Source organism: Sus scrofa, chromosome 13 (genome assembly GCF_054392235.1).
Source record: "Sus scrofa isolate SSC_HxYL_T2T_F1_AM1 chromosome 13, Sscrofa_HxYL_maternal_Yorkshire_Landrace_v2.0, whole genome shotgun sequence".
Lineage (NCBI taxonomy): Eukaryota > Metazoa > Chordata > Mammalia > Artiodactyla > Suidae > Sus > Sus scrofa.
In genome coordinates, this window is record NC_139395.1 from 130482151 (window position 1) to 130496641 (window position 14491).

The 14491-nt window shown below is 39.1% G+C and overlaps 1 protein-coding gene across 16 annotated transcripts in view; it reads left to right on the forward strand.

The window, feature by feature from the left end:
• Positions 1–14491, forward strand: part of LOC106505748 (uncharacterized) — a 1225997-nt gene that overhangs the window by 296092 nt on the left and 915414 nt on the right. The window contains exon 2 of one of the 16 annotated variants that reach the window (XM_084990366.1): positions 4765–5841. The exons of the other annotated variants lie outside the window; for them this stretch is intronic. Within the exon in view, the coding sequence (XP_084846492.1) occupies positions 4765–4796 (32 nt within the window). The 3' untranslated portion in view covers positions 4797–5841. Of the gene's footprint in view, positions 1–4764; positions 5842–14491 lie in introns of those variants that run through there. 16 annotated transcript variants of the gene reach the window in all.

Here is a 14491-nt window from a genome sequence, read left to right on the forward strand (position 1 = left end):
ATAACTTTAATAGTATTAATGTCCACTGCCATTTGCAGACCACTCATAATGTGACAGCTATCAGTTTAGATGCTTTAGGTAAGTTATAGTGAATCCCTATGATAGTAAAATTCTTTCTCATCCAGCTAGGCCTTGTTAAGATGTTTTTCTCTAATTTTGTATGTATGTGTTTTTCCAGTTTTGCAAATACATAAATTGAAGTTTAGAGTGCTTAAGGTATTTGCCCAATTCCTACATCTTTCTTACATTCAAACTTACTTTCTGATACTAACAACCTAATGTGGTAATTGAACCTCCTAAATGTTCTCAATGTTTATTTGAAGAGCTATCAGGAAAATCATCTTCAGTAGTGCTGCCCTGAGCCTATGAGGAGAAAGAGCATGAAGGGCGAGATGCTAATGATGATAAGTAATAAACATAAAATCATTTCCTGTCTCTTTTCTAGAGCAGATTACAACAAACAAGGTGTTTTAAAATTCATAGTCTCATTTTATCCTCTCAGCACAGCTTATATTTGGTCTTTCTAAAGGAAACGCTCTGATATGGGTTCATAAAACCACAGTCCTACAGAACTGAAAGATACGTGAAAAATTTTTTCTTTAATGTCTAACATTTCAGAGAGAAATATATTAGCCTAAAGGCCATGGAATTAATAAAAATTTTTTTTTTAATTTAAACAAATGAAGAAGCTGAAGCCAGGAAAATTACCATAACTTGATCAGAGTCATAGAAAGGAATTCTGGCTGCCTGATCGCAGATTTACTTCTTGCTCTTTGCCTCTACCCTACCTCTCAGAAGTAGAGTCAGGTGATATTCTCATTGTTACAGTTACATTTTTTTTTTCCTGGCATAAGCCAGGGGTGACATATGGGATTCATTTTATGTTCCAACTTGAATCCCTTTGAAATGGTTACCAAAAAGCACTATGTTGACCAGGCTTTTGAATGCACATTAGGGTTTAATGGGACAGAGTGTCATAATTGATTACTGATGTCTGTAGAGGGTTTAGGTTGAGGATAATGGCAGCACTCTCAGTTAAGTCATTGCCACCTCAGACATTTTCTTTTTTTTTTTTTTTAAGAAACAAAGAATAAATTATACATCACCATTAACTACTTGTGGTAAATAAATCTTATTAGCGATTAGTAACTACTGGAGATAGGTGAGATTTGAAGAAAAACCTATGGAACTGGCACTTGGGGTTGCTTATAGAGGGCAGGCTCAGCTGGGGAGCTGCAGAGGTGGTAGGTGGGAGTCTGGGCCAGCAGAATGATCAGTGCAGAATGAGTGCCTTGGACATCTATAGCAGAGCTATGGCTAACACCAAGAGGCAGAAAGGATTCAGAAAGCAGAAGTTGGAAGGCACTAGGATGACCAACTGTCCCAGTTTATTTGGGATGAAGGACTTTCAGTTTTAAAACAGACAATCCTGGATGAACTGGGAGGATTAGCCACCCTAGAAAGGCACTAACAAAAATGTTGGATATGTCATAGTTAAAGGGGAACACGCCATTGGTCAGTGTATTAATGAGCTATTGCTATAATGCTACAAAACAACTCCTAATTCTTTGTGGCTTACAACTACAAATATTTCTCTTTTTTGGCTTTGTATACTTGTTGTAGTTTAGCTGATTAAGGTTGGGCTCAGGTGGGTTCTAGTTTGAGAGCTGACTGCAGTCTCCTCTGTATGCTTGTCACTCTCTTTGAACTTGAGGTCTTTAGAGTTTTGCAAATACATAAATTGAAGTTTAGAGTGCTTAAGGTATTTGCCCAATTCCTACATCTTTCTTACATTCAAACTTACTTTCTGATACTAACAACCTAATGTGGTAATTGAACCTCCTAAATGTTCTCAATGTTTATTTGAAGAGCTATCAGGAAAATCTGATAATCTGATAATCTGATAATCTGAAATCTGTAATTTCATAAACAAAACAGTTAAGAACCTTCAAATAGATAGGGCTATAAATTTATGATTAATATTAATAGATAGTAGATTAGCTCCCTGGCTTTAAAGATTTATATCCTGTTTGCACCAGCAAATGTTTATAGACAAATAAATAATACCAAAACACATAAGAATAGAGACTGTATTATATTATAGTTGCCATCTTTGTAGTGTTCTTTGTTTGCATTAGAAAAACTAAACAAAATAAAACTTTAAGAATGGGATCAGTGCAGAATGAGTGCCTTGGACATCTATAGCAGAGCTATGGCTAACACTAAAGTTCCATTGGCTTAAGCAAGTTGTGTGGCCAGACCCAACACTAATTGGGTGGAGAAATATATTCCATGTTCTCTGATGCCATATTCTTGCTTGGTCATGTGGCACAGTGTGTGGATGGGTATTCCTTCTATAAGGAAGGAGTGAGGAGTAGGAACAGTATTCAGTCTATGAAGTCAGGAAGTAATTTAAGTGTTCAGACTCCAAGAAATGTATCTGCATTTCCCCAGTGTTGGCATACTAGGTGCCCCATATCTGTCTGACGAATGAATAACTCTAAAACAAGATTTTCTATAAAAAAGTGATACATGTTCCCACTTTTTAAAACAGTCATTTGGCCCCTTTGTCATTAGATATTAGGAGCCTTCTGAGGGCTCTTGTAGATCAGATGGCTAAATGGCTGTTAGGAAATCTTTTTTCCTCTGACGTACTGTGATGCCTGGTCTGTGAGAATTTTTTTCCCCCTCAGTGTTTCTTATCCTCCAGGTATGAGGGGTTGGTCTCCTTCCCTTAAGAGGAAGACATAATGCCCTGCGTATGGGTGTTAATTGCCCTTGATTTCTTCTGTCCTCTCCAACTCTCTTCCTCGGCACCTCACCCTTCACTGGTCGGCATATTCCTGGCTGTGCCAAAAATATTTCTTGACTTGAAAATGAGGCCTGTGATTTTAAAACTTGTATGTTTCAGAATTAAATGCAGATATTACCGGCACCCTCCCTTCCTCCACCTCTCTGTCCCCATAGTCAGTGTGTGAGTGTGTGTGTGGAGTGGATTTGCTGAAATCATTTTAAATGTTTCTGTGATCCTAGCACTGAATTTCCAGTTTTGGATACTTTTGGATTTTTTTTTGATAAGCAGTGTAAAAAACAGCTAGATGAAGGGAAAAATACAGGAAAAGTTAGCTTAATATTAGATGATCCTGCATGAAAACCGAGCCTTCTCTGGCACACAAAGGAGTTCAGAAACCTCTCTTTTCCTTAGCAAGCACTCAGGTGTTCTTTTATATTTAGGATCCAAAGTACCCAGGAAAGAGTCACAGAGCACCTTGGGTCAAACCTGGCTTTCAGCTCTGAAGACTTCCAACAAAGAAGTCTGAGATCGTTGCATAGCAGAAGCCACGGTTTCCTTTCAAGCCAGAAAATTTATTCAGAAGCTCAAAACGAAGCCACAGGACTGAACCAGCTGTGCTCCCTGTATAGGCACAGGGCACCGCCATTTACTCCTTTTTTACACAAAGTTGAAGGAACACAGCTGAAAACAGGGGTCTATTCCTATTTAAAAGAAACATGTTCCTGAAGAGAACTAGCTATGTCATAAATTTCATCATGTAGAATTGTACTTTTTCACTGACTTCAATAAAACAGTGGAAAAGACTTTCCAAAAAGAAAAAAAGTGTGGCCTCTACATGCTATAATACATGACAGACTGAGAGACTGGGAGGAAATAGGATGTTAGTAACACTTAAAGAAATTACAAATTATAAAGGCTTTAACTGGATGTTGATCCATGGAAGTTGATTTGTGACATATTGCTGACAGGTATTAAAGTCCCAGAATGAAATTGGGGTGGGGTCGACTCAGGGATTTGCCTTCCTTCCATTGAGGTGTTATAGAGTTGTATTTCTCCTTCCTCATGCTGCCTTCCTCTCCTCTTTACCTCTCCTTGTTCTAGACGTACATTGAGAGAAAATTTCTAAGAGCTCTTTTTAGAGCTTCTGGCCTTTTTCCTATCCTTAGACCTTGAGGAATATAATGCATTCCTGTCATTACCAGTAACTCACTGTGTCTGATTTTTCACTGGGCTGAATGTCTACAGGGGTTCCTGTATAGTTAGGAAAGATGAACTTCCCTTCCCCCACCTCATGTGATCACTGTTTGTGATAAATTATTTACTGTTTTTTTCTACTGTCTCTGTTCTCTGATTAACTTGGTCAGTCACTCTTTATGCCTCAGTTTCTTCCACTGTAAAGTGGATATAGTGATACTTGCTCTACGTAAATGGATGGTAGTTCTGTCTCCTGCACAGCAATTGGAAAAGTGTGGGATGTTGTTTGGGTTGTTACAAGGGCTGGGTAGCTACTGGTATTAGGAGTGGGGTGGGGGTAAGGTTGTGAAATTGCCTGCAATGCACAGGACAGTCCCACATAATAACTGATTGTACCCAAAGTGAGAAGCATTGCAAACAAATATGAACATTCTGTGAAAAGTCTAAAATGGCATGTGAATGCAAAGAGAGTCCATTGCTCATATCACTGTCCCATTATTCCTGAGAGTACTGTGCTGCTGCTTTGAAGAGCTGCTGCCTTGTGATGAGACTGGCTTCAGCTATGCTCTTACCATCTGCAAGAGGGAAACTCTTTCTTGCTATTTATTGTGAGACTGGAGGATTCATCTTCAATTCATCTAAGCCTGCTTAAGAAAATACTACTACTTGTAAATTAATCATCATGGATAAAAATAACTATTCTTAAATGAGCCCTTACTCTTTTGTGGGAACAGAACCATGAAATTTTCATGCTTTAACCTATTTATTCTTCACAGCAAACCCTGAAGAAGATGATAGGATTATCTAGCACAGAGATGAGGAAATTTTGGCTACCAAAGCTCGCAAACTTCATTTTGAATTAAGAACCAGAACTTCAAGGCATGGTGATGGTGGCTCATTGCTTGGGTAACAAAGCGTGATTCCTCTCCTTTCTTTGCCCCCCCTAGCCCTTCTTCTACTAAAAACAAACAACATTAAGCAAATAAACAAGAACACTAAAGTATGCATTCTTTGATAAAGGCATTCAAGTTTGCCAGTTTAGTTTGCACACTTAGTATTCTTCCCATCTCTGGAGATCACCCACCACACAAGGCATGGGTATGACTGATGTTCCCTGGAGCCATGCAGTGTGGCTTTCCTGGGATTTCTGGACGGTAAGACTTGTCTGAAATGTATGAGATCTCCATCCTCTAGCCCCCTTTGATGTACCATGATGATGGGACGCTCCTAGCCATGCTGTAAAGGTTGCTTTTAGGTTGGTCCTGGTTTGGTAGGTGGGGTCAAAATAGCATCTGACATCTTCATATATTAGGGGTAACATGATCTGTAAACACTCCTTTGAGTGTTTTTTTTCTATGAATTTGTGAAATTTATAAATGTCTGTCTAAAAAGAGGAACCATTTTATGTAAAAATCAACTTTAATTAGAAGAATGTATGGTGTCATTATAGTATGGGTTTGTTGAAAGTCCAATCATTGGATTATCATTGTGGGCTGTCATTAAGTAGAACATCATTCTGGATTATAGGAGCAGCTTGAGTAACAGAGCATTTTCTGGGCTTGTTTTCCTTGGAGAGTCAGGCTACCCTCTTGTCTGAAGTAATATTTTTTCAGGGAGTTGCATACGAGGTTATGCCATGTCTGCGTTTGTCCATTTTTATTCCAACGAATAAGAAAAGCTGCTTTTTAATCTGTTTAATTCATTTTCACAGATGAGTGCATTTGCAAAAGTGGAGAGCAGAGACATGAGGTAAAATGGAGAGTCCTGACAAAAGCAATTGGCAAAGGCACGGTTTACAATAAACGAGAATCTTGGAATTTTATGGCCAAATTATGCAGACTTTTCCATAAAGAGTAAGTCAAAGCAGATCAGATAACTGGCTCACAATTAACAGTGACAAAGAGCAGCATTGTTCCCCTTCTGTGTTGCCCCTTATGTGGGTTCCCCATGGGTGTCCATGGTGGAAAAGACTTTGGACTGTTGGAAATGAGAGGAGGAATGGACTGGGTGTGAAGAGAGGAGGACCACATTGTTCAGCCCCCATTGAGGACTTCATTCTTGTTGCCTGGCTTCCCAAGTTCCCCTGAATGTGCTGGAGTCAGAGAGGGTGCTGCAAAGATACTTAGTTGGACCCTAGCAAATTAAAATGATTAGTTCTGTCATTACCAGAACTTTGGGCAACAATAAAGGGACTCAAGGCCTGGCCGCTACAAGGGAAAATACTCTCTAGTAAAAGGAAGAAAGTCTTATAGTATAATCCCTATGATTTTGCATCTAGAGTTTCAAACAGTGATGTGCTTGAGACCTGAAAGACTCAAAGGTATTCATGTACCCACACAAATGTGTACTTTGGGGGATTTGGCCTAACCTTGATTTGTGAGATTTTGGTCAGTCCAACATTCCAGCCCTGGCCTGGACCTCTGCCTCTGTGTCCTGGTAGGTTTCCACCTGGATCCATTCTGCCTCCTTTCATTTCTGGCGTAACCCTGTTGTTTTCCAGTCCAGAACCCAATGTGGTCCTTGCAAATCAGAGTGCCATATGGAGAGGGAAGGAGGTAACATTGAGCCATCTCATTTGTCCTCACAGCATTCGTTTGAGGTAGGAAAGGGCAGGAATTAAAAATGGCATTATAGAGGGCCTTTACACAGTGAAGCAATAAGAAATCGAGGACCAGCATCAGGGGATGGTGGTTGACTGGGGACAAAAACCCCAGACTTCTAGTAACCTATCTTAGACTGTTGGACTAGATAAAGTAGCTAGCATACAACAGGGAAACAGAAAAGCTCTGTTAATAGTTTAATTTTTTTAATTAAAAAAATTGTATAATCAGTAGACCACATCTCAGCTAAAATTAATGGGCAAATAAAACCTTTTTCTCTCTTGGTGGCATTTGTCAGGTCAGATTTTTTTTTTCCCCCAAATATCCTGCTTGGTCAAAAGCATCTGGAAGAGCAGCCAATCCATTTCTCACTGTTTCCCTTTAGTTTTGACAAAATAGACTCACAAACTGAGAATGTGCATGCCACCTCTGAGAACATTATTGCTTGGGTCCCCAAGTCTGCCAGAGCTGCCTTACAGCACTGAGCCAGCTCTGTCTGCTCAAGATCAGTGCTCATCTGGGTGCCACAAAGCTCTGCCAGAGGCCAGGGAAGGTTCTTAATACAAATGTCAGGAAACCCAGTCCACCAACCCAGGCTCCATCCCCAAGTACCCAGCTCAAGTGTGCTATAAAGATTCCTGGGGTGGGACTATTTGCTTGTAGAAATATTGCTGGCACAAAAGACACAGTGCCAAGATTTTAGGATCCTTATATAGCTCATGTCTATTATAATGGTCTTGGATCTCTTCCTCTTGTTACTGTCTCTCCCTAGAAGCCTCTTACATTGAACCTCTTGATGGCAGAACATTGTAATGGAAAGAAACAATCTTTGGACTGGGAGTCCTGACACTTAGGTTCTTTTTGATGGATTTAGTATCTTTTTTCATTGTTAAGCTATTTGTCTGGTAGGGTGAGAGATGTTTTCCTGATTTTATTTTGGGGAATTTCATTCTTAATCAAAAACATTTGTCCTAGCCTCAAGGAACTTCAAATCTAACTTAAGGGAAAAAGTCATACGTCATTATTCTTCAGTTACTTAAGAAATTAATATTTGCAAAATGTCTTTTGGGTGGTCAGTGGAAAGGTGGTTTTCTTCCTGCCAAGTTAATCCAATTTCAGTGACTTTTTTTTTCTTTTTTTAAACTCTACTGAATCACCTTGTTTTGTCTTTGTGGCACAGCCATTGTTATTTGTAGGTTTTCAGAGTCAAGGGGACTTGAAGTTTGGTTCTTTTTGTAGATAAGGTCATTTAAGTCCAGATACATTACTGCATTTGCAGGTGTATAAGATACATCTTTACCTAAATGTATCAAAAACTTATTATGAGTCATGGTTACTGCCAGAAGGAAGATGTAAATACTGAATTTGCTTTAGAGCAGTTATGTCATTTAAAAAGAAAATGCATTATTTTGTTTATAAAGCTATAGTATAATGCATTTCCAGTAGAAAATTAGAAGTTGAGAGTATATAAAAATATGTAATCTGAAAAAGGTAAGTTTTGAAGAATAGTTGTGGTCATGCATGCAATATCTTATCACTGTTAATAAATATGTGGTGAAAGTACAGAAAATGCCCCCTTTCCCCCAATTCTTCAGTGAAACTATACATACACCCTGCACACAAGCAAATACGTTCAATGACCTTTTAAAATCTGACATAAATGTTCTTTGCAAACACTGGGGGCCCCTTCAGAAAGAGTCGCTTGTAAACAATTTTCAGAACTGCTAAAAGGATTTCAAAGGTTTTTTTTTTTCTCCTTTAACAGAGAAAGCCATGTGAGAAGAGGAGGAGCAGGCGGGGGTGGGCAGTGTCAGAGATAAGAACTACTGCTGCTAGAACCCCACGCCCAGTGGCTGGTTAGTGACTCATGTTGGAGGGCAATTGAGAGAAGCTCAGCTGGTGTCTTAAAAAAAAAAAAAGAGTGCAGATCTGCTCTCAGCAAGTAACAGCCTCCACCATTTTAACCTGGGCCAAGTGGGTGGAACTGCCCCTCCCCCAAAGCCCCTACAGTCCTCTAGCTGCCCTTGACTTTTGTTTATTCTGATTTTACCAGCAGAAAACAAGGTCAGGGCACTGGGAGGCAGGATGGGAACCACCCCAGGCTGCACTCTAGGCCCAGATCTGAATGGGAAGTGGGTTATTACTCTCTGAAATTGCTCTCTGGGTTTTCCTTGGCCTGTACAGTCTTTTTTGAACATGTATACTTTTTTCTTTCTTTCTTTCTTTTTAATAACTTGGTTTTGAATTGGCCAGCAGACCTGTCTGTTTGCTCAGCTTGATCTAAATTGGCTTTTGGTTCAAACTTCAGGTGGTTTTTCAGTTTGACTATGTTCCTCTCTCTCCAGGAAGACAAGTTTGCCCCTATTTAGCATTTTTTGCTGACAGAGAGCCAGCAGGCTTGCTGTTTGAATCTACATCTGAATGTACTATATGGCCAAAAAAATAAAATAAAATACAAAATCACTTTTTTAGATTCGTGAAAATTGGTTGCTTTATTTTTGGCCCCAATACTTCTCTGTCATGTTGTTTTACATTTCTCTGGAATTCACTCTTCTCTGGCTCTTTCAGCAAATTCTCTCTGTGTTGCCAGCTTTTATGAACAAATGGGAGACAGTTTGAGTCCTGAATAGAGTGTTCATCCATCACAATACAGTGACGGGAAGCACTGATAGTGGTGGTACACCCCACACAGATACTACCTTTGGAGGATTGCCTTTTGAAAACAAAATTATCTCTTAATCTCCTAAATCAATCAAACCCCTGCACTTAGTGTGTCAATAATGAACCCAAGTATGCTTCTAATAAAATAATAATTAATCGTTACCGTTCAGATACAGTATTGCATATTAAGATTGGTAACTCAGACCTATCCACAAAATATTCAGGATAAAAGCTGTTAGCTCTCCTTCCCTTAAGACAATTCAAGCAATCTTTTTCTTTAAATTTAATTTTGGGATTTTATATTTGATTTCATGTTGATAAACAATTTTGGGAGAACAGAGAGGTTCATAAATATTGTACTTTACAGAATTGCCAGGATAATTGTTGTTATGTATTGATCTCGCTTGGAAGTTGTACGTGAAACCAGGTGGCATGAGTGGATGGACAAAGAGATACAGTGTAAAAAATTATTGCTATTAAAGAAAAAACCCGGCTTGATGGTAAAATGGCCAAAACAGATTTTATTCAGGAACTTTGGCAATAGAGGAAAAGAAACCTCAGTATAGAACTGAGCTCAAGTCCAAATACAGCCTGGACAAGTGGGGATTTATAGTCAAGGAGCAGGTGGGGTCAGTGGATAGAAAATTACTAAGAGAAAGCATTGGATAGGGGAGGATATTGGTTAAACAGACCTAACAAGATTCTTGAAGGCAGGCCATGGTGACCAGATATCACCTGGGGAACGGCAGGGGATGAGGAATTTGATCGGATATGAGGATGAAGGGTTCTGTCTAAATTCATTCAGCAGGATTCTTGCTAACACTGAGTGATAGAGGCCCAAGGAGGATGTATGCCAAGACCAAGGCCCAGAGGGTTCAGAAGAGCCTGATTAAAGTTTATTTAAGGAGTTTTGTCACCACAGAGATGTCTGATTATGGCTTTAATTGGGCTAGGCTAGGTATATTGTGGTTAAAAAAAAAACAACAACAACAAAAAACCCAGTTTCTTTCTTGCTGACCTTTGAATGTGGACAGGAAAGGGGAAAGTTTGTTTATATACTCACTCACAGAACCTAGCTGATAGAATCTTCAACATCTTATAACTGCATTTTCTGGAACAGTCTGCCCCCTTTGGTTATCAGGGTAGGGGAAGAGGCTAGAGAGCTATGCAAATGCTTTTCATTGTCTCACCCAGAAGAGACACTGCCACTTCCTTTCACTGCCCATTGTCCAGAGCCAATTACATTGTCTCACCTAATTTTAGACATGGGGACTGGGAAGAGTATGGGTGTAGGTGATTACTTCATGAGGATTGCTGTGTGTTCTACATTTACACTTATATGTATATGTATATGCAGTACATGTCTTCTATTTATTTTAGGATCAAGGGCAAGAGAAATACTACAGATATGAAGTAAAGATACAGGGAAATTCTTAAACTGCCTGGGGTGTTTTTTGTTGTAGTTCAAATTGAGCATAAAGTTAAAACACATTTTGGGTTTTCCTGTCATGTCTCAGCCGTAACAAACCCGACTGGAAACTGTGAAGACATGGGTTCAATCCCTGGCCTTGCTTAGTGGGTTAAGGATCTGGTGTTGCCATGAGCCATGGTGTAGGTCACAGACACGACTCAGCTCTGGTGTGGCTATGGCTGTGATCCCAGGCTTGAAGCTATAGCTCTGGTTCGACCCCTAGCCTGGGAACTTCCATATGACACAGTGAGGCCCTGAAAAAAAAAAAAAAAAAAAAAAAGACAAAAAAATATTTAAAGTATCCAGCAAAATTGTTATATGGAATTTCCTTACCCTAGGCACAACAGTTCTCAGATATTGAATGTTGAGATTTCCTATTTCTACGAGTTAGTGTCCTTTGGACCTTAGTTCAGAAAACATTTGAAAGAGGAAAACTTAAGAATATTCTTTTCAGAGTATCCCTTTTTTGGAGATGTACTATATGGAGGGATTATGAACTGATCCTGGGGGCGCCATTAGCCCAGCAGTAGTGCTTTTGGCCAGATGAATATGTATACATGTATGTACGTATATGTTTTTATGTATGTGTATACAGCCGACCCTTGAACAATGCAGAGATTGGGGCACCAACCCTCCTTGTGGTAAAAATCCCCCATAAAATTTACAGGCAGACTTTCACACTCAGTTCCTCTACACCTGCAGATTCAAACAATTCTAGATCCTGTAGTACTGGGGCATTTACTATTGAAAAAAATTCATATATAAGTGGACCTATGCAGTTCAAACCTGTGTTGTGCAAGGGTCAATTATATGTATGTATATGTTATATATATGTGTATGTGTGTGTACATATAAAATTAAATGTATGTAGGTAGATTGTGCTTCCTGCAAGATAGCATAGGCCCTGTGACTCCTGTGTTGTTTACCCTAGTTCATTTCCTAATTTTATGTTATCTGATGGGACTCCTGGACTTGTCACCCCCTGTGGACATGAGTGAAGAAACCTTCTCCATAGAGCCCTTTCACTAGCACACATTGGAAGTATATAAAAGAAACTGGTTGCCTTTTAGAAGTTTCCTAGCAAACAATAGGGAGATTTACTAGTTATTTCAGAGAAATGAGTGAATAAATTGGACATGCAGTGCAAGCTATGCTAACTCTGGCAGTGTTGGACATTTAAAAGGTCACAAAAGCCTCTATTATGGCGAAAGGAAAATTGCAATTATGTAAATAGGGGGTTTCACTATATTACTTCTGTTAATCTCTTATCCCCAAAGGAGTAAATGGTTTTAGTGTGTGGTGTACAACACAGAACCATTAAGTCTATAAAAGCAGTATTTAGTGGGAGAAATAGAAGAGTCTAATTTAATTTAAAACTGATGCATCATGGGGAGCATCTAGCTTTTCAATATCAGGCTTCAGAGCCATGAAGTGGAGCAGATAAAGTTCCCCTGCTGCATGGGAAGCAGTGTGGCCCACTCATATGGTGAGCCCTCGAAAACTGCAGGGCAGTGTCCGTGTTATGGTGTGTCTGCAGCCGGACTATTTTCTCTTTAACTAAAACACACGACTGGGAACAGAAAATTTTTGGTGTCCACCTGTCAAGTCAGTTAGAATTATCTAGTTTGCTGAGCAGCTGAACCAAATTTTACAAACTCGATCTCTTTTGGGGTCCTAGATTCCTTCCCGGCATGCTGATTTTCAAGCTGGTGCCCATTATGCTGCTCATATTAAAATGCTATGAAAGCAAAGCATTTTGTGTTGAGTAGTTGAGCAAACTCTATTATACAGTAATTATACTATCAGTATAGAATCTAATTTTATATGGAGGAGGGGGTTTTAACCAAATGAAAAACTAACGAACAGAATTTTTTCATTATCACTAGGGGATGGTAAAATTGCAGAACTATGCTAACTTGAGAGGCTATTTTTAAGCCTATTTCTACCAAATAAAATTAACTCCAATTTTGCTGGTTTTTAACAAAATTCAGCCACTATAACAATGAAGGTAAATTCCAAAGGGTGGCCTCTGTTTGCTGCTTATTGAGCAGGTAAAAATGTCTCTGTCAGTGACCAATCAGAGGCACACTTGCTCCATTACCCATGCTGTTTTAAGCATCACTGAGACAGTAGTCTCAGGTTACCAGTGAGTAGAACCACCTCAGATGTAATTCTTGCTGACAGTGGGGTTGTTGGAAGATGAGGGAGGGGGGAAGGGAAGACCTAGTTAGCTGTAGTAGTAACTGAGATACTCAAGTTACTTATGAAGTAATAAGACTGGTTATAACATTTATGGGATTTAATTAAATACTTATTATTAAATGCCTACCATGTGCAGGGCATCTGTAAGGAACTATGGTTGAGTTAAAAGTAGGGTGCGCACTTGGGGAATATATAATTTACTGAATGTCAGTTGTATAGTTGGTTGCTATATAAATATTAGGAATTAAAGTAATTACAAAGAAAGGGATTATCTAGTATGTGGATTACCCAGGCTCTTTATTGCTCCTTTCCCTCTGACTGCTTTATAGCTCACATCTACCTCCTCAGGGAAAAGGATGAAAAAATAAATGGAAACAAAACACAAAAGCTCCTTTGCTGCTTGTTAGCAAATCTGGAAAATTGGGTAGTTTGGAGTAAGAAAATATTCTAGACACTAAGAGTTAGACACTAAGCAGTTTTTGTTGTTTGATGCTTATTGACATAATGTATATATTCATTTGCTATACATACTACCTATGTACAAAGTCTTTCATATATACAAATATATGGATATTAGAATATACATTACACATCCTGCACATGCTCAGGGTCCTTTGTGCGGGTAATGTCTACATTCTGTTCCAGCAAAAGCAAGAGAAAAAGCAAATCCAATAGTCAGGTTTCAGTCTGCATTTTCACAGGAAAGGGCTGTCATTTGAGGCTCTACACTTGAACGCAGGGTCAACTCTATGAGCCTATGATCCTTCTGTGAAATGTGTGGCTTGCACAATAAAACATACTTGTGGGAAGATTTTCACTTATTTAATGAGTATTAATGCATTAATATACAGGGAGAACCTCAACCAAAAAAAAAAAATCTTCATAATAAATTCAAATCAGAAACTGGCTGAACTCATTTGCTACATTGTCATTCTCTGACACACAACAGTGGTTGTGCATCTTCTGCCAAGAAATATGTCATTTTTTGCTGACATCATTTATAGCAGGTTCTACTTTTCTTTTTCAAACTTGAAGAGAAACTCTACTTCCAGTAGGAGTTCTAGCTTCCTAGTTGGCCAGAATCTCAAGAGGAAAGGGGGTACCCTGGGGAGAGGGTCAAGAAAAAGGGGAGGTTGCTGTTTCTTATCCTTTCCTTCTATATTGAATGGCCACATCCCCTTAGAGGGAATTTGGCAAGTCTTGCAGCCCAGGGCTCCTCCCTTCAAAATTTGATCCTCTTATCTTAATCCAGTAGTTTCCAGTCTTTTGGGATATGAATGATAGCACTTTTCATTTCAATCTAAGAACATTCATGAACTCTTATGTGATACCACGTTTCAGGTTTTTATCATCCTTTAAAGTCATGATCCTAGAGAAAGACCCTCCTCCTCCCCATACCCAGGAAAGTTATGGGAAAGATCCTTATTAATTTGGGAATCCATTAATTCCTTAAACCTCAGGTTTAGCCCTCTGGGCAAGATCAGCCCCATCTAAACCACATGGAATGGGCCCTTGACAGAAAAGAACAGTTTTATAACCAGAATAATAGGATGGTGAGCTGGCAGAAAA